General features: G+C 39.6%; 1 protein-coding gene across 1 annotated transcript in view; it reads right to left on the bottom strand.

Annotated features, from left to right (window-relative positions):
- Positions 1–21,665, bottom strand: part of bmp6 (bone morphogenetic protein 6) — a 48,473-nt gene that overhangs the window by 20,711 nt on the left and 6,097 nt on the right. The window contains exon 2 of the mRNA XM_079361041.1: positions 262–454. Within this exon, the coding sequence (XP_079217167.1) occupies positions 262–454 (193 nt within the window). The remainder of the gene's footprint in view (positions 1–261; positions 455–21,665) is intronic.

Raw genomic sequence — 21,665 nt, 5'->3', positions numbered from 1 at the left:
CTCATTAAACCTGTGACTCCCTTTTCTCTCTGCCTGTATGTGTGTGTGTTGCCACACACACACAACACAGCTCAGTGCACATCAAATTGGCCACAATAGATACTTTTGTTTATGCTTTACAGAGGGATGCACATGTCATAGTTAAAATGCGCAGAACCTTTGAACATCTCATTGTAAATCAGTGTTGTTGAACAAAATCAAGAAACCCACCCTTTCTTTGGTTCTGCAGGTATGTGAACACATTTGTGTAAATGTCTTTACCTGTCTGGATGCTCCTTGACCACCTGGTAGACTTTGAGCAGGAAGGTGTCATTGCGGAAGGCGCGGCTCACACACTCCTTGTAGAGGCGAAACTCTGCTGCGGTGATGGCCTCGCCCTCTGGGATCTGTGAGAGGTTGAACTTAAACTCCTTGTGATGACGTCGATGCGGAGAGAGCTCCCTGTCGTACTCCACTGTGAAATGGACACACACAGAACCACAGCATGAAGCCTGCTTGTCAGAAGAAATTGTGTTTTTATGTATATTATATTATCATTATATGGAGAGTATTATCTTTTTGGACCTTTGCAATGCTTTTGGAATCACTTGGAGATACATCAAAAGTTTACAACACACACATATATATACACAGTATATATATATATATAAACTGTATGTATACACATGTAAGTGATGAGCGAATACTCATGTCACAGACACATGCAAAGAGGTCTATCATTGAACCTTTTAAGATCCTCACATGTGATTTGTGCTTTAGGTCTAATAGGTTTTGTGGTTTCCAGTTACCATAAATAAATCCCTGTTATCATCAGTCGGAAGCAAAAGCCCATGATTTTTTCAGTGGTAGCATGCTTAGAGACATTCAGTGACCACTTCTGACAGCACCAAATGACAAAAACCAACAAATGTGCTCCCTCCTATGCTTTTATGTGCAATATGGGCCGTAATGATAAAGTGCTCTCCGGGGATTCAGTCCCTGTCACAGCTGGAGAGTTTTCTCCCACAGCAATGAGGGATTTCAGTCTCAGTTTGTCAACGGAAACGCCGAGTGAGAAGACAGGAATGAGTAAAGATGGGACTAACCAGCACAATTAGAAGCTCATCTACGGAAATAGAATAGCTTTCTGCAAAACACACAAAAATAGTAGCACATTCCACAAGTTTAAAACAACACACACAAGTACACACACACACACACACACACACACACAAATAGCCTCTTACTATTCTGAAGAATCACAATCTTACTGATTTAAATATGATATATATGTGTATGTTATATAATACACAGACATACAAACTCTGCCATTATTTTCTCTTTAGGTTCATTGAGGATCAAGGCACTGCAGAGTCACAAGCATATACTTGATGTGCAGCTTCACTGGGAACAAGACCAGATTGAACTGCCTCAGCTTTTCACCTGCAGTTTGAACTAAAACAGGAGAGTAACAACTTGGAGAAAAAAAACTACAATCAACATTTTGTGTTAGTAAGGTGCTCGGCCTGCCAGAAGAGTTTCAGTGCAACTTGAAAAAGATTTCAAAAGTGTTTGATATTTACTTGACTGGGGCGACGGTGGAGCAGTGGTTAGAGCACCCACCCCATGTACGGAGGCTGTGGCCCTCCAAGTGGGTAGCCCAGGTTCGAATCTGATCTGTTGCTCCTTTTCCATATGTTGTTCTCCAATCTCTCCCTGATTTCTGACTCTATCCACTGTCCTAGCTCTCCAATAAAGGCGCAAAAAGGTGTATTTTCACTCCTTGAAAGGATGATGCCTCATTGTTACAAAAGACATTCTCTCATTTTTGATGTTAATGACCAAGGTTGCCTTTAGCCTCGTTTCAATCAAGTGGTTAATAAATTCAACAAAGAAGAAAAAAAAAACAGGACAGTAAACAAAACCAACGATGAAAGACATCCATCATCTACTTTGTCATTGGCATGTGGCTCTTTATTACAAAAATGCAACAAAGCTTAGTTTCACACGTCGGGGTTGCGTATTTTGCTGTTGTCGCATGAAAAGCGAGGACGCTTTTGAGTAATCAATGGACTGCAGTGTTTAGCTCCAACTTTTAGGGTCGAATCGATATACTATGCATCCAACAGAAGGGTACCAAAAAGTAATTTGTAGATCTTTTCCGGCTTTATTCTATGGAAACGGCACAAAATGTGTGCCGTACTGAGACAAATCGAACTGAACCACTTGGTGGAAATGGGGCTTTGGTTTACTACTGGTGCTGCTAGTTCCTTTGCGTGAACAATTTCTTTGACAAGAATAGTGTGCTATTTTGAGAAATGTCTGTATTTTTTTTTTTTTGACTGACTAAAGTTAGATGAGAGGCTTGATACCAATCTGTGGTCTTAATGCAAAACAAGAAGCCAAAGCCAGTATTTTGTTGCGTTAGAATAGCTGAGCATCAAGACCAGCCACATGTAAAAAGTGTGTTAGCCTTGGTGTATTAGGACGTTATGTGATGGATTATGTAAGCAAGCAAGACTGAGTTCGCTAGCCTGGTTCGTTCTGTTGCCGTAATAGTTTGACAAGATATTCCCTGACTTTATAAAAAGACTGGCTGTCCTCTTAAAACATCATCGAGTCATCTTTCCCGTTCTTCAAACATGCCATGTCGCCATATAATTATGACTGCCTGTAGTAGTAAGGTCATTAAAGCTATAGGTTTTTAAAGATAATTAGATATTTTTGAAACACATGTATTTAAATAACTTCATAACCCAAAGCTTAAGAAAGAACATTTTGGTTTTGTACCCGAGCCAGTGTGTTAAAGCTTTCTGGTAATTTTATGATGTTGGGACCCACCTAAAATACACCAATGACACATTTTGTCCCCATGTCATGAAGAAAATTGTGTTGACGTAAGAACACTGGAGCCAATCAGACTTTCCCAAAAGAAACAGCCCCACCTTGTTAGTACATCTAGAAAGGTCAGAGCTCCTCTTATCCCCAGACATTTCAAATCTACATAGATGCTGAACATAAGCGTCAAACTGAGCCAAGAAGACAGGGGTGGGAAGGCATGTCCTTTTAGCTTCAATGCATCTCTGAGAAAAAATTAGAAGTGAATTTAATTTTCCATAGCAGCAAAAGAAACCACCTATAGAGAATGACATGTTATTCACATAAGTATTTCTGTGACTTTCATCAGATGTGACGTTGAGCATTTCACCATCGTACTCCAAAGGCTGCCCACACACACAGATGTTGCAGTGGCTGTGTGTGATAACAGGTCTGCTCATTGGTTCAAGGGTAGTAGATCGGCTGGACTTGTGTGTCGGTGTGTGGAGGACTTAAACAGAGGTCATGGTACTCTAAATGACTTTACAACACACCCCTCCGGGCTGAAAGACCAACAGCTTGAAATTGTATATTCCCAATTTAAGAATCAACAGGGTTTTTTGGCATGAAAGCTCTTTGATAAACTGGCTGTAGGTGGTGTGAAGGTCAGCAACAGTTTCATGTGTATCAAATACTTTTAACATCTGCTGCAATGCTCTGTAAATGCACGAATATCAGGCACCTGAGTGTACAGAAAGGCTAAACGTGTTTGGCAGATTTTACTGGCAAGTGATGCATCATACTGAACCATCTTTAACTGACTTTTTACTGTGTGGGTTTATAGGAAAGGGTGTTTAAAGTGTATTTGTTGTTAAAAAAATGTGAGCTTAATGAATACAGACATGAAAACCACCTGGCCAATTTGATTTCAATTGTGGAACTGGAATATAAACGTGGTTACCCTCTGCTAATGGTGACTACAAGAGGGCAATTCAAAATCAGTCCTAAATTAGCAATGACATTTTGAATATTATTTAGAGGGATTCATTTACAACTCAATATGGAAGCAAAACAGTTTATACCACTGTAATTGAGCAGTTTTCAGTCTCAAAGGTATAATCAATTCAGTTTAATTATTGGGTAGCTGTGGTTCGGTGGTAGAGTTGGTTGTCCTCCTTCAGCCACATGTCCAATGTTTCCTTGGGCAAGACACTTAACCCCACATGTGTATGAATGGGATTAGTTAATACAGATGGACACTTTACATAGCAGTCTCTGCCATCAGTGTGTGAATGGCTGTGATTGGGTAGGTGTGACCTGCGATTTGTGAAAATAGTTTGTGTAGTCAGAAGACTAAAAAAGCGGTATACAAGTTCAAATCCAACTACCATTGACCATAATATGCTTACAGTCCAGCAGTTGTTGTTTTTTTTTTGTTTTCAGTCCAGTTTTTTTGTTTGTTGTGTTGTTAAAATATATCCACTGACTTCATAGGACTTGTAAATTGTTAGGATATTTCTTTAACATGTACCTCCTCACTCTGGAATTGAATTCTCAACACACATCTGAGCTCACTAAACGACTCATCAGCCTGTTAAATTCAAATCAATCATTGTTCTTATGAGGAAAATTGCTCCAAACAACTTTCAGACAAAGATAAACAATCTATGAAAAAAGAAGTCAATGACAGCCTCATATTTCACGTTATCTAACACTTTATCACCGTAGTATACTGTTATTGGCCTTAAAGCCAAAGGGTTAGCAGCTAAGTAGCATTCCAGCTGCTCCTCCACCTTTTTCTCAGCCTGAAATTCAATTGAAATCCACTGAGGTTTCGCACGAAAATCAAAGGAAAGTGTTCACACGACGTGTACAGGGAACGTAAACGCTGTGCTAATCTACCATGACGTGAGCTGTGAGACTGGAACACACAGAAGGGAAAAGGGATTTGGATGATTCAGTGAGGAATTTGTTTAACGTGGATCTTAAGATGGGAAACATGGTTATATTGTTTTGGTGGAAACAGTGCTCGTTGTAAACTGCAGGAAAACGCTTACTTATCAGCTCTTGTTACGTGTTACTGTGTTACTCCAACACTATCACTGATCAGCAGTACTTCACAAAATACAAATATACATATAGCTGTATTGTCGTTCATTTACTGCTCTGTATGCCTTTGAATTGCCCCCTGGAGACAAATAAAGTTTATTGAATTGAATTGAAAGAAATGTAATAATAACGAAGTGAATTTTAACAATCTGGGTTTTTGATTGTGATTCTCACTGAAAGCACAAACGAAGGCAGCCATGGTTAACACTCAACAATAGTGTGTGTGTGTGTGTGTGTGTGGGGGGGGGGGGTTCTCTGATGATTCACCTAAACACTGTAGGGGAATTCAACTGCTTTGAGGAAGAGAAATATATGAGATACACAAAGAGATAAGAGGAGGAGATGAGCTAAGATGGGAAAAAGATGACAAGGACAGATAAAGTCAGTTGTCAGAGCAAACAAAGGGACGAAGAAAAAAAAGAGAGGGAGTTATGTCAGGGACGGAAAAAGAGTGAAGAGAGTGAGGTGGACGATTTGCAGATTCACTTGGCCGCTTTGACGGGAGCTGTTCTCTCATTTCCACCTGCGCAACATCTGGTGCTGTCCTGTCCCTGCTGCTGTAGGTTGTAATATAGCATCCCATAAACACACGTGCGCATACACACACACCCCTACAACTACACCCACACACACACACACACACGCACACAAACAAATACACCTACAAAAACATTATTTTTCAAAAATGTGTGATTCCCCAATAAAGGCCAAATTATAACATTGATAACTTTAAAGATTAATCTGCATTTAAGAAGGACTGACTCTATTTTAGAAAAAAATCCCTCACTCCTCTACAGACCAGCTCCAGACAAACCCTAACCCTAACCCAGAACACACACACCAGAAGAAGAGCTTCAAGTGTGACAGTTACGCTTATTTAAATGTGTACCCCTTTAAGAAGCAAAGGCAGGAAAGAGTGGAAAAAGTGTTGAAAGACAGACAAGTGAGTGAAAGTTTAAAAGTCTGTAGGCTGTCTGTCCACTCATCCCCCATGACTGGACAAACAGGAGAAACTGAAATGAATCTTAAAAACCACAATGGGAGTGATGATGAAACCCCTAAATTGGTAGCCATGATGGAAAAGTACAAGAAAAAGGAGAAAGCAGGGTGAAGGATAAAAATCTATAAGTAGAAAAATGAAGGAAGACAGACAAACGGGGAAAAAAAGGGTTTGGAGATGAAGAATAGACGTGTTCTTCAATGCAAAGCAGAAAAGGCAGGATTGTGCAGAAAGGGCCCAGGCTGCATTGACCGGCCAGCTTGTCTGTGGTCAGTGGTCAGCGCCAGTGCTCACACTCTTTAACCCGTCCAGCAAATCCCTCGCAGAGAGAGCTAGCGAACAGCAGCTTGCATCAAATCCCTTCTGCTTTCTCTCACACGTCCCACAACCACAGAGCAAAACAACAACTTCTCTCACCAAAACACTTTTTCCCTTCAACACTCGGATGGTAAAATTAACTAAAGAGACCGTTATGGATGGTTTTTTTGTAAAGTAATTATGCTGTGAGATTCCTATCCATTTCAAAAAGGGGATTAATTAAAGCCTTCAGCCTCAAAGATAGATGACTAATTAACTTTTCCTTTTTGGAGTTGAGAAGGAGTTAATCTTTTGAATGTATCTAAATGATACTTTATTTTATCAGTGTTCTGCTGCAGTGTTTTCTATATTCAGTGCTGCATTTTAATTATCAGTGAAAAGGGAACAGTGAGTCAGATTATTGTCTTAAAGAGGTTCTTATTAGCTCCATCACTGAGACTTTACCAGGCACGTTGGTGCGTTTTTTCCTACAACAGCTTTAGTTATGTTAAACAGACAAATGCAAATCCTTCTTCAACCGCAGACAGCAGCATGTTGTGCCAGTTCAGTTCTATCGTGTCTTGTACCACAGGACTTTCAGGCAAGACTTTTAAACGACTATTTCTGTACAGCAGCCACTGTATCCTTGAGTGACTTTTACAAGACAGTGGTACGTTACATTTTGTCTTTATTTCCCAACATTTTCTGTGTGAGTCGCTGCAAAGGAGTCATTATTTGACATGGTATACTTTTGATGTTTTGCCTAGATTTTATATACTGTTTTGATGTTAACCATGCTTTCTTCAATGTTAAGTATACATCTACATCCATGCATAGATACTGGCAGCTGTGGCTAAATGGTTGAGTCTCTTGTCTGCTAACTGGAAGGTCGGAGTTGATTGTATGAACCCTTTAAGTGTTCACAAATATTGTGAGGAAAAAAAAGTGGGCGGGGCTTAGCAGGAGGCAAAGCAATCCTCGAGAATCATTAGCCAGCTGTAGCTAGTAAGTTGTTTTTGGCTTTCTTTTGACTTTGCCAGAATAAAACTGTGAACTCTTTAAATATGTCACTTGCTCTCCGGGACCAGGAGTGTTCCTGGAACAAATGAACAAATGACTGGCCAACCCAATCACTCAGAGAATGGATGATTTGAAAGGACTGCTATAAAAACCGTGTAAAGACAAACAGAGGGCATATAAGTCCTTAGATGCCTATCACTATGTTGTGAGCGGCCATGTTCAGGAGTTTAAATACCAAGATTTTAACCAATGTTTTTAGAGTTTTTTGTTGTGAAGTCTAAAGTTCTGCCCAACCAGGACAGAAGACAGCCAATAACAAGGCTTGGGTCACTGACAATGGAGCAAAAAAGGAATTCTTTGTCACCTACTCTCCTGTGATGATGATTTATTTTGCCCTTTTAGTTAAGCTTTGTTTTGTCTCCAGCTAATACCCTGTTGTAATTCTGACCTTGGCCCTAAAAGGGTCTCCTTATGGGATGATAACGATTGGGATTAGTTAATATTGATGGAAACTTTAGATAGCAGCCTCTGCCATAAGTCTAATTGCTAATGCTAACTGCACAGGTTTAACATATAATTATGTTTACTCTTAGTCACATAGGGGCTGCTAAATCTTGTTTGGGGGATTATTGTATACAGAGGGGAGGGGGACAGCGGGTGTGTATTGTAACTAATGTCTTGTGTCCTGCCTGTCTGTATACTGCTACTGGATGCCTTGAATTTCCCTCGGGATCAATAAAGTATCTATCTATCTATCTATCTATCTATCTATCTATCTATCTATCTATCTATCATCAGTGTGTGTATTATGTGACAGGTTAAATGGGATATGTAGGCTTTGAGAATCAGAAGATTAGAAAAATCCATGTACAAGCTGAAGTTCAAATACCATTTTACTATTTACAGCCATTAAATGAAAATCAAAATATGCAGAATCATTAAAGCAAAGAATCAACTACAATCATGTTTATGGTCTTCATAGAGGCAATGTTTGCATTCAGCCTTCACTCAGTCTCCCTAAAAGAAATAGGTTTGCAGTTGGTCACCTTCCTGTACTAACACAACATGGGAACAAGCAGCCAGTGTAGCTGCAAAAAGCAGTGCTTCCCTCTACAGAAACGATTCCACAATCTGCAATAACCAAGCTTTGTGGGAGATAATGCTTGGAGTATGCCAAAAATGGATCCCGAAGATCCTCGTAAAAATCATTGCTTTCTAATTAAATCTGTAATTTACAATTTCCTCTGACTCATGTAATGTAGCACTGACATGGAGTCTTTGAGAAGGAGACACAAATGAAAGTGATTGAGGGAAAGGAAAGAATTAAAATGAAGACATTTCCACCCTTTAATTACTTTTTTTTTTCTCCACACCAAGAACCTGTCAACATTGTTAAAGACTTTGCGGATGGCTAAACCAATAAAGAATGTTCTGGATGTCCTAGGCATGAGAAGAATCCATCTGTGTTTATGTAATTACAGCCCATAATCTGTCTGGTTTTGCTCTTAATGGTTTTTGAGGACAGGTCAGAAATGTCCATGTTTCCCATTTATTAACAATTCCTTTAAAGTGCCATCTAACTAAACGAGGGTCTGGTTGTCAGACCGACTTTCACAGGGAAGCTGCAGGTAAATATTACAACTGTTACATATGCAAAGTAAACACTGCACTTTCTAAAGAGGCTCGAGCCAGAACTAACGCATCAAAGTCTTTAAAATTTGGCATCCGTACTGTGAAAGATAAAAAACCCAAAGAAAACTAAAACCAGACGAAAACAAGAAATGTACACGCACACACATGTACATGCACACAGGCAGGCAGGCACGCACAAACACACAGCAGTAGTTTGTCACTATACTTGGCTGCCACCAAGACTTGTTTCCACCTTCTGCAGTGTTTTGGCTCTTTGTAGTCAGGCAGCTGGCGGGGTAGCTCCTGTGGTCAAGGTACGGACAGAGGGGCTTAGGGTCTGCTGGGAGTCATCATTAACTTTGAGCAAGGGTGTGTGTGTGTGTGTGTATGTGTGTGTCTTTGGAGAATCATCCTGTTCTCTGATCTTCTCCCCTGACCCAGCTTCAAAGCCGACACACTGAGCGCCACAGGACCAGCCAAGGGTCACTGGCAAGAGTGAGGAGGGTTTATGTTCTATGCATGTACGCACAAATGCACGTGCACACATTCACACGCATGCACACACACACACCCCTAGATATTTAGGAAACGGCTAACAACAGGCATGAAGGGTAATTACACACCTATGGGCACTGGCATATGCAAGGATACAGATGTAGAAGTCACGGACAAGCTGAGGATAACAGGGCCCACACAGGTACGAAAAAAGAGAGCTCCGGGGCCTCAGACATAAATTCTCTCACACACATTGTGACGCTCACATAGTGAAAGAGGTCAGTGTGAGAACCTTCAGCCAGACAAGAGCATTAGTGCATATCGAGAATATGAGGCAATGAGACCAGCCCTACTGCTGACAACCGTCATTAGCAAACACACAACAGCAGCTAACAACTCTACTTTATAACAGAAGTCTCCAGTAATTTGAGCACATTACTTATCACTGGAAATGGCCAAGAAATGTGATGAATGCTAAACAGGCAGGGGACTTGTAAAGCTAGAAGTATTTCATGTTTAAGTAACAATTCCTCCCAATTATGAATGTATGATGTATACATGTATGTCATTTTTGCCAGAAAAAAAAAACAAAAAGACAAACAAAACAAAACAACAAAAATCCAGAGCCATCTCATTTATGTTTTTAGGTTTTAGCAGGTTCTTTTTACTTCCGAAAAAAGTTTAATTTACATGACATAACCCCTCATCAGATCAGGGGGAAAGCTGAATGGAAACAAAAGCATATTGATCATGCTTTTTAAGTGCTGTTGAATAAAATCCACTTTCAGTGTCATTTGCAGATTTGTTTACTGCACACTGTCATATGGGTATTTTTTTTAAATACATGATACATAATACAATGATTTTATTTTGTTTACTAAGAGTAATCTTGGCTCCTAATCTCTTGCTTCCCACAACATCTTTTACATTTTTTTTCTTGCAGGGGAGAGGCTTATGGAACAAATTAAAAAGTAATTGATTAATTTAGATGTAGAAGATCCTTCTTCATGAGCTGGGTGGATCCAAAGTGTGTGTCGATTTTTCAGACTGGTTGAAATTGGAGAAATGCGAACTGTTAATGACACTGAAACAAAAAGCAGAAAGAATCTCATTTTGAACTATGTGACTGCACATGTTTGTCTTTTTGAATTGATTGTTAAGTTTCATGACATTTAAATTTGCATTCTTAAAATTATTTGTCATCTTAGCAATCAAGTTCTGATTTTTACATTTAACTACCCTCTGATGACTCACAGTCATCACAGGGTAGTTAAAGTGTTTTGTGGGGCTTTATGCTCTTTTTTTGTTTGTGTGTCTTTGTGCTGCGTTGCAGGTGTCCACCCTTGATTGGGGAAACACTTACGGTACGGGCCGCCCTCTGATTGGAGGATAAGGGCGCTGATTCAAAAGAGACCTGCGGAAAGCTGAAAACTGCCCTCCTCCTTTCTCATCTCCAAAGACAGACATGTTTGCTTTTTGAGAGAGAGAAACTTTATGTAGTTAGAAATTGTTTATGTTGTGCAGTCCTGATTTTAGGGGAGAGTAGTGAGTTTTGATTAACCTTTTCCCAGGTTTTCTGGTAGGGAGTGAGGCAAGATGCCTGTATTTTCTTTTATTTACTTTTGAGGCAAGGTAGTTTGGGATTTCACTAAGATGTTCTGCTTATTATTTTGTCAGTGCTCTCTTTATTAATTTTGTGTTCATTGTAAAGTAACTGAGAATAAGTTGTAAATGTGAATAATTTTTGGGAGTGAGAAATTATTCTTTTATTCTTGTTATTTGTTCTTCTTCTACTCTTTTATTTTAGCTTGGGGTAACCTCTCCGGGTTACTTTTTTTGCTACAGCTAAATTCCCCTGGGCTGGTTGTCAGAACCCAAATAACGTTTTCTATTTTACGCAATTTTTATACAAAAAACACATCAACACTGTTGTCAAAGTAAGTACATTTCCAACTTGGATGCACTTAAACAATTACAGCTAGAACAGGAGCTTTCAAAAACTAGGTAAGGCAGGGATAGCGCTAAATTACTGATTCATTATACTTTGCTCTGTAAACAGTTCAAACAGATATCTGAGTGCAAGAAGCACAAATTCTTCCTGAAAAGCGTGACAGTTAAGCTGCATCTAGCCTCTTTCAATGACCTGAATATTGAGCCTGGTCTTCTTCCATTACCTCCCACAGGTTACACTCATCATGACCTCATTGGACAGACATCCCGAGGAACAAAAGCCCCATTTGAACCATATAATCACATTCTTCTACAGCCATCATCTTGCATAAAATCCTTGAAAAACCATTTGGGTTTTTCTTAAGACCCATCCAAAACCATGACATAAAATGTTATGCATACTGTTCCAGTACACACACAACCTCAAACACATCCACTGAGGAACAGTATCAGACTTTTCTTCCCACCACCCTGAGCTCTATCACCACTCTGCTGCATTCCAAACAAGATGATAAAAATGAAGTCCAGACACACATCTATCTTTTGCTGTTTTGAGATTTCAACTTGTGGGCAATATGTGAGGTTTTGTGTGTCCAACCCCAGAGTAGGTGGATAATTTGCTGTAATTGGTCCTCTGCTGGGGCTTTGCTAACAGATAGATATCCGAGGTATGGCTGTTGCACTGTGCAGTATCAGTCTTTTTCATCAATGGACTGACAGCTGAGTGGTAGCAGTCATCAGCTCTCTGTTGAGTCTCCAGTTGGCCTCCAGGAAGATGGATGTGTCATACCTGTGTGTCAATGAGAGATTTTATTCCACCTCATCAGGTACTATTACTAGGGATTAAGGTGTGGACTTTGTAACTCAGCTGCAGAAAGCCATTGAAACCACGAGGATCCTTTTTCTGTGTTTTCTGTTTAGGTTGTTATGCCTTATTTCCACCACAATATTGTGTATCATAAGGTTACAAACTATGGTAAAGACTGTAGATTTGGTAGAGCATCATAACAAAAGGTATACTATGGTATATAAATGTTAAACAATGTAATGTTAAATAATGTTTGGTAAAGGCTGAAATAATAAAGCTTTGAACAGGTACATGCATTATAAACTATTTGTTTACAGATGTAAGAGGTTTCCCTGTCTTCACAGTTTCAAGTAAAGGTGGACATTTTTTTCTGGTCCATTTTAAATACAAGGCAGGGATTGCTAGATGAAGCAGGCCATTCATCCATCTGCAGTCAGACTGTTTAACAGCATCACCACATGACTCTGCGTTATAATCATCTTCATCATTAATGTTACACACTGTGTGTGTTTTAATTCCTGATCTGGCTTTCCACAAGCGAAAGTGTACATAGTGTTTAGGCCTTGTATTATTTAAGTCTATTGTATTTTTCTTTAACCCTTTTATTTAATTAATGTAAACTGGCCCATAGCTGTTCTTTTTTTTCTTTTTGCTATTTGATGCTGTTTATATTACCTGTTTTACTGTTTTTTTGGAGCTGTTGTGACACCCAAATTGGGGGATCAATAAAGATTATCCTTATCCTTAATTTGCCAACTTTGTCATCTTACAACAAATACAACAAAAACACCATGTACCATGATGTGTATTTACATTAAAGGTTTTTGCAAGTATCGCTTAACGATGAGGGAAGCGAATGTTTTGCAAAAGATTTTTTTTTTTATTACAGATGAAATTACAGATTAAAGACAAGTTTTCAAGTCCTGTAGGTCTCTTGAACACTAAAGATTGGTTTGCATGTATGGCATGCATGTTTTTTATATAGTAAAAATAAAAAAAGTTAAAATCTTGTGGCAACTGCAGCTTGCTTTTTGTAAATTTGATGAGACTTGCTTTTGGAAATAAGGATGAGGGACTTTGCAGGCTAAAGAAGTCAAATGTAAGTGAAGAGCTTTGTGAGTGCATGTACACATTTGACCTTTACACCCATCTCCATAATCAATCATCTGTGTCTGTTTGAACACTTACAGGTCTACATGGCCACAGAAAAAAACACTCATTGACATTAATGGCCAGTTGTGATTTCCCTAAAAGCCCCTGTAAAAACAAGTGTTCTTTCATTGGACATCCATTCCAGCCAATGAGCTGTCAACAGAAGACGATGTAACATCTTTTTCACATTTTTAAGGAAATTCCATGAAATCAGGAAATAAATTAGCTGGAAAATAAACAACACCCTTTTCCACTTTATGGGAAGTTAATATAAATGTAATTCTACAGAACAGCAGCTGTCACAACAGCCTCTGGCCGGACTAATGATGGCCTACACTTCAACCTAAATCAGCGATCTTCACACACAACTTGGTCCAGTGGACAAAGGAGCCAGATGGCTTCTCAAATCCTCAATTGAAGAAAGAACTATCAAATTCAGCTTCAGTAAAAAGAGATTAAACTTATATGTAAGAGACGTAAATATAATAAGTCTTATTTCAATATGTCAGCAAAAGGCAGTAACAGGGAGGGAGTAAGAATGAGAAAACTTCCGCGAACATAAGAGGCGCTCTTAAATTTTAAAAATTAGACAATTGAATGGACTCATGAATGCTAGTCAAAGGGATCTTTGAATAAAACTCCAAGAGTTTGGTACATGAGACCCCTGTGTTCCTTCTCCAACATCTTGTTGCATTTGGAGGCTGAGTTGGCAGAAATACTGCGAGCCGTTTGATTTATACACGTACAAGAAAATAAACGCAACCAAATACTGCAGTCATAAACAAAACGAGTGATATCAAACACTTCACTGTGTAATGTATGTGACTAACAAAAACAACCATAACCGCAATCATTAATCGTGAAATACACGACCCACTTAGAAATCTCATGTTAGAGTCAGATTTTGAAGATTTGCTGTCCATTTGTTGCCATTGGCTACAGGTAAACATATTTGGGGGGCCAGCAGAGGAGGGTTCATCTGGATCTATGATTCCCTGCTATAAAATGGAACGACTGCAAATCTATCAGTGATTTTTGACAATAAAGTGTTTTTCAACTGTTTGTGGTCACAAAACGAGATCCCCAAATGTAGGATAACAGGTGGACCCATTTAGAAGATGTTTCAGTGCCATTATAACTCAGTATTTATTGGGGAAATCAATGACCATGGCATGAGTGGTGTATCTGACAAAAAGGATCCTTCTGATCTTGTTCCCTCTTCCTCGGAGATTACCTGCCCTTGATGTTCAGCTACATTTGCTCCAAGATTTATTTGACAGAGGATGACGACTTTCTACTTTCCTTTTAGGTTAGAAGACAGACTTCCAAACATGCCCCTTTCCTCTTCTTCAGAGAATCCACACCAATGTGAATATTACATAAACAAAGACACAGTCTGATTATGTTCGTACAATACAAGGCAGGCTGCTTTTTCTAAGTTGTCTTATGGATGCCTTTTTTGTTTTTGTCTGGGGGCAAGTATTTCTGTATATTTTATGTTTCCATGTGCCTCTATCATAGTGCAGCAGTACAGACAGTAAAGAGGCCTGCTATAGCAATCTGTGGCTGTCTGCTTTTGGGCAACAGGTGTGTATGTGTGCAAGTGTGTGTGCTTCTATGCATGTGTGTCTGAGCTCGACCGGTCTGGTCCCAGATTTAGAGGAGGAAGCTGGTGTCAGGCCCAGAAGATGGATCTCTCCTGAGGGATCAGATAAATAAGGAAAAAATATCTTTGAAAAAGGGAAACACAGCTGTTTCCAAAGGAGAAGTCAAAATATTGGTGGCTTTACATTCCAAAGACACAAGGTAGAGGACCGGCATTCTCTGCGATAATGTTGCCTTCTATACCCCCCCACCCCTTTTCCCTTCTCTGCCTTTCTGCACGTCTATACTTCCCTCTCTTCCACATCTCACTATCCTCATTTCTCAGTCTGCCGTTCTTTCCCGTCGACTCTCTGTCATAAAGACAGTCGAGCCTCAGTGTGATTCCCTTTGGAAAGTCTGTGGTGACCACAATACATTTCAGCGGCTTAGAGGCCGAGCATATGATCCACTGATAAATCAGTCTGGGCCAGCTTCAATCTCCCCCCTGGGCTGCCTTACATGTAAGACCTACTGCTTGTTTAACGTACAGGCACAGCTCCAAAAACAGCGACGGTAACCAGATACCTGGATATTCAAAAAGCAGGTGGGCCTTGAGGAAAATCAGGAGAAAAACAAACAATGTTCCTAATAATACATCTGTCCACAATGTCAGCACAATATTGGTGAGATGAAAGTATGGAGAACTTTGGCTTTATTCATGTTATTTGAGTTTTTTGCCGAAAGCAAGAACTGCACATCGAAGTTACCTTTCAAAATGACTTGTTATTTCAGTATCAGGGGGCCCTCATGGGTGCAGTTCTTAGAGAGCGTTTACTTTTTCGTAAAGCTCAATGCTCTAGGGTGACCAAAGGAGAGTGATGTTTTTTGAGACATGCTTCTCACACACACAAGCAGGAGCTGTGGACATGCATTTATGGAGACACGTCAAAGTGCGGCGGCTGCCCGCACTGGAAGCGCCTGCTGAGCTGGTGGGGGCATTGCTCAAGGGCACATTGGCAGTGCTCGAGAAGTTGTCTGCCACCTCTCGAGCTACCAGACCAACTTCTATATTTTGGTCCTCATCGGGACTTGAACCGGCGACCCTCCAGTTCCCAACCCAATTCACATAGTCGATAACATCACGGTTCATCAGAGGGCATCCTGTAACAGTCTGGTTTAAATCATAAAGGACTCATCAGTGAATTGAAGTAAAACAGCAAATGTATATGTAAATAAATCCAAGTCTTTCAAGGTCTGTCTGTAATCTTTGCAAAAGAATGTACAAAGAGATGACATTAACCCAGGATAAGCAATCACTTAACAATAGCAAGTAGTGGTGGAAGGGTTCTCAGAGGTCATAGTTCACCTTGAAACAAGGACAACCTTGTTTGACAGAAACCTTGAGTGCAACCAGACTTATAGGGAAAATGCAATATGTTTAACCTACTGGGTCAAGGAAGAGGGAAAGAAAGAGGGACTTGATCACCAGAATCATCCTCTCTGTGTCCACTACATACCACTGTATATTTCATAACAAGAGGAACTATCAAATAGAATCAAAATAGTTAATGTCATGAATGTTAGAGTATCATTCCTCCGAATGTGTGCTAAATAGCAGCTGGTCTTGCAGAGCTGCTTATCTGAGAGAGCCTGTGTGTTCACAGCTCTGACCATATTGTGTTTTTAAAAAATGACCTGTGAAGCATATTTAGATTAACATAGCTATAAATGTGAGACTTTCACTGGCACAATTATACTTGACTTTGTACCACTGTCAGATTTGTTATTCAAGGGACGCGCCGCTCAGAGGTGTGGAAAGTGTCTGTGCAGGAGGAAGGACTGGGCAGAGTTTCCTCTGCACATCCTCAGTGATAAGATCCTTTCATTCAGAAAGCCTCAGCACGGGGAGTAGATACATTTTTCATATGCATAACCTTGTTGGGAATCAAACTTCCAACCACTGTACCACTGCACTGTACTTTGTCTGAGTGTTTCCCTTTAGTTAATGATGCCTGTGGTTGAAGGTTGCAAAGATATGTAGTAAATGGAAATCATGAACCTTTGTAAATAACTCCTTATAACCCTTTACTTTATGGCTGATACAAACACATACATCTTTCTCTACAATCCTTTTCTCATCTCTATCTTCCTCCCTCCATCCCTCCCGTCTCCGGCTGTTTTCCTGTCAGCATCATGTTTGGAAAGTCACCCTGTGGGTCAGCCTAGGGCTCGTAAATTTGTCAGCAGCAGCGCGGTTGAAAGGGAGGCTACTTGCTCAGGAGGGTCAGGAGAATCTGCGCTCACATGGGGCCTTTTTCTCACTGTGGACCCTCGGTTGTTGTTTCAGGCATGTCCTCTTTAGAGAGACGGCCAGCCTGGGAACATTCGAGGGGGCTGAAGTTAAAGCCTTCTACATGACGGCTGTATTTGATGAAGCCTTCTTGGAAAATGAGAGGAGAGTGCTTCTAACATATATGTTCAAATGCACTTAAATAACCAGCGCAAACACCTACAAGTCAAGTTCAACATGTTAGTATTTGCATACTTGTAAGGACTCTGTGTGAGTAGCTACATTCATGCCCTAACCCTAACTTCACTCTAACAAACTTATAATTGTCAAACAGCTATTGATAACTGCCCGAAGTCTCTAACGTTCAACATGTTTTGTTTTTCTGTGTTTTGCTGTAATAAAAGGCTGAAGCACTTTATTTCCAAGAGCAACTGATTTGCCAATGTAGTTACCCAATGGTTCCTATCTAGGACCATTGTCTTAGGGAATCTGAGGGTGGTTTAGATAATCAAGAGAAGAGACCAAGGCCAAGACTGCCTTCTAGGTACACTGGCAACTAGCCAACCAGCAACTTTAGACATGAGAATTAAGTAGAGAAATGACAGATGAAACAGATCTTCAAGAGATACCTGAACTCATTAATTATTCATCTGAGATTAATCTAAAGCCAATGTTGTTATGCTAACATCAAATGTTTCATTCAAATGTTTATTACTTGCAATTGTACGTTGAGAAATGTTGTTCTTAAAGGGATACTTCACCCATTTGCATGAAGCTGTGTATCATTAGAAACATGGTAGCAGTGTTGAATGGTCGTGAGTCAAGCCCTCATTTTGCCCTGAGACGAGAAAAAAGTTTTTTTCTTTGCTTGAAAGTTTTCTTCATGTGATGCAAAAAGCGTCATGTTGCATCACATGAAGAAAACTTCCAGGGCAAAATGAGGGCTGGACTCACGACCATTCAACACTGCTACCATGTTTCAAATGATACACAGCTTCATGTAAATGGGTGAAGTATCCCTTTAAACTGCTTGGCGATTTGCTCCCGCAGCTGTTCAAAAATTAGTGAACCCCTCCACCCATGCTTCCTTGTGAATGACTGTGCCTTTTGGGGATGCTCCTTTTATACCCAATCATGACACTCACCTTAAATTAACATGTTCACCTGTGAAATATTCCAAACAAGTGTTTTTGAGCATTTGTCAGCTTTCCCAGTCTTTTGTTGCCCCTTTTCCAGATTTTTTTGGAACGTGTTACAAAATTCAATTTCAAAATGAAAGAATATTTGCAAAAAAAGAACAATAAAGTTTATCAGTTTGAAATTTAAATACCTTGTTTTTGTAGTGTATTCAATTGAATATCGGTTGAAGAGGATTTGCAAATCATTGTAATTTGTTTTTATTTACGTTTTACACAAAGTCCCAACTTCATTGGAATTGGGGTTTCAATGTATGCAGCTCCTAGAGTAAACACAAACTTACATCCTCCTGCCTTTGCTCCTTCAAGGGCCCCAAAAGCACTAAATCACCCCTCAAGGATCCTTTAGGTGGTGTCTCTTTCTTCCTCTTAAACTTTCTTTTACTTCGCTTTTTATTGACTAGATGGATCCCTGCAGGTTTCCTGGTGGCTTCACAGAAGAATGTGACAACAGGAATGTTTACCAAGACATTTATGCCATTCCTGTCGACTGGAGTCATCTCCATTACAAGAATGAGCCTCTCCAACAGAGCAAACGACGCAATCATGATAATAGATGGGAGTTTACTGGGCACATAAGGACATGTTGATTTTCAGTTCAGCGGTTCACAGGTTCCTTTTCTGAGACCAGAAATACCAAAGTTATACCAACCACTGTTCAATACCAAAAAGGCTGAAAAACCAAAATGACTGAAGTTTTTCATTAAAGTCGTTACGCTGATATAAAGTCGTGTTCCTAATCCTCTTTAAGTATATACCATCCCAACCAAGGGTTATTCATTATTTTTATTTTTTTTTGCAGAAGGACATTTGTTGTGCAATGATCAGAAATGTACTTTTATGATTAGTATTTTTAGAGTATTTGACCAATAGTTTTAAATTAAGTACATAATAAATGAATCTTGGTGAGTTGATATTGGTGATAGCAATACTCATTAATGAACTAAAATGTTAGTGTGTTGCAACTGATAATTAAATATGTGTAACTACTTCAAACCTCAAAAGAACTGTGAATTATACAGTGAGCTGAGTGAGCTATATCAATTCATATGTAATACATAACAGCCACGTTTAGATAAACGCCAATTCCAAGATCCAGATTTTAAAACAGCGATGACATATATTTGTCTATCTTTGGTTAGTGCTTTGGGCTTTGTATTTCTGTGATGAAATACTTAATTAAAAGCTCAATTGTTCAGATTGAATTGTGCTAATGTCTTGGTGTATTTGTCTCAAAATCATCTATTTTGTTTTATAACATTAGTATCATAATCCATGCCCCATACACTTTATTCTTAGTTTATTATCTCTTATCTCTTATGCTTGTTGTTCAATCATACAATTTTGTTTATTTGAATCTCAGACTTTCTGTTTCCTTCTTTGTTGCTCAGTTACATGTACGCAAACTTCTTATACACAAACACCGCCTTGCATAAGTGCAAAATAAAACAGAAATTCCAGGTTAATGATCTCCTCTGCCTGACCTTCTCACTGTTAGTTCAAATTAAGACAAAGGCTCACAGATTTACGGGGGCTTTAAGCAGGAAAGAGCGAATAGGGAGTACAAATATACTCTGAGTCTTTCTGCTCATTTTAAGCTCGTCCCAATCCACAATCGCTAAATATCCAAGACTGTAAAATGTTTGTATGACATAGACCTAAGATGACATTTATGTGCAGATTTGTTGAAACAAGATCCTTTTTTGGATTGGAAAAATAATAAAAAAACTCTACTCAGACGAGCACACCAACAAGTTAACCTATACTTAATATGCAATACAGGGCTAAAGGTATATTGTGCTGTGTGTTTTTATGAGCCTCTCGTAAAAACACACTGCATGAGGCCATAGTATCGTCCTGGTTTTAACGCTACAACTTGCACGTGGTCCAAACCTTTAAAGTTTTTTTTATTTTTTTGGATGGATAGCAAGTTAAAAACGCAGCAAAAAAAAATATGGTGCATTCCAAAAAAAGATAAAAAGAAAAAATGCAACAACAGATGAAACAACAGATGTGTGATGGGTCGGTAAAACTGCGCCCTATCCCTTTAGGCAAATCAGAAAAACAGCAAATTCCTTTATGCCTGCACCCAGAGGTGATAAATGGGAGCAGCGGGTCCTAATCAGTTGTTCTGCCAGGGTTATCTCCTCTGTTCTATAGATCGTTACCAGCCGTGAGTGTGCCTCACTTCACCTCCTTATCTCGTCACACTCCTCCATCCCTCAGCACATCACTCCATAATGGAATGTCCAATGAAGACAGGCGACTGGACGGAGCAAAGGAAATGAAGACGGAGAGCAAAAGCAAGGCAGATGTGTTATCTCTGTATTTAGTCCTGATCTCAGCTGCCATCTCGTCAAGTCTTAGAGTTATGGCGTGAGAGCGGGAGATATCATCAGAGTGGGTGGGCTCAAGGATGGAGGAGTAATATGTATGTCTTAGCGTAGCGGGGTGTTAGCAGCAGAGTGTGGGACAGAGATGACATCAAGTGTAAATGGAATGTTCTCTTATAAATTGTTATCTACCGACCTTAAGGTCAACATAAAACTTTGTTTAAGTCTCCATCTACTTACAACCACACACAAAAAAGATTCCCTTCATCAATTCTTCCACCTGCAGAAGACATGCTTGCACACTGTTAGGTCCGTGGACAATAGAGCTGTTCTGTAACACCTCGTCTTTTATGACACACAAAGCTGGGCTGGATAAGACATCATCTGGTTAACCAGACATGTTTCCCTCATCAAACCTGTTTGTTTCATGAAGCAGTTGTGTATTTTGCCAGAGTTTGACAACCAATACAATCCAAACATGAGAAAAAGGAAGCACTTAATGCCATGTAACTTAATAAGGGGAATTATTTGTATATCTTGGGCCATTGTCGAACATCAGTACAAGTTCAAGTGAACTTGTAGCGGCAGTGAAACATCTGATACTGTAAACAGATGAAAATAAACACAGGGGTTTGTAGTTTGTTAATGCAATTTTTCTCACCATTGCTAGAAGGCTTTGACTGCCAAGTTTACATCTTCGTGAATTTCCTTTATTCGTCTGCAGCATATCTTGAATTCCATGCTTAACTTCTTGCTATTACAGTTTTGGGTCCACTCAAAGTTGAGGAAAAGTGACGGGTGGTCTCTGTTTAGTTCAGGTCTCTGAGGATTTGCAGGAAGTGTTACAAAAAGGTTTTGTGAAATTTTTCCAAAGCTGCCTTCTGCATCAAACAATTGACTCTTTGAATGAAGCCAACTAATTATTTGATCATGCTGGGGCTTTGGGACACGTTTTCGTAGCAAAGGAAGTGGTTTACCTGGGCTTAGGCACTAAGAAATGCAG

Source organism: Symphodus melops, assembly GCF_947650265.1.
Source record: "Symphodus melops genome assembly, chromosome: 14".
In the NCBI taxonomy this organism is placed as follows: domain Eukaryota; kingdom Metazoa; phylum Chordata; class Actinopteri; order Labriformes; family Labridae; genus Symphodus; species Symphodus melops.
This window is presented reverse-complemented; position numbering and strand designations above follow the sequence as displayed.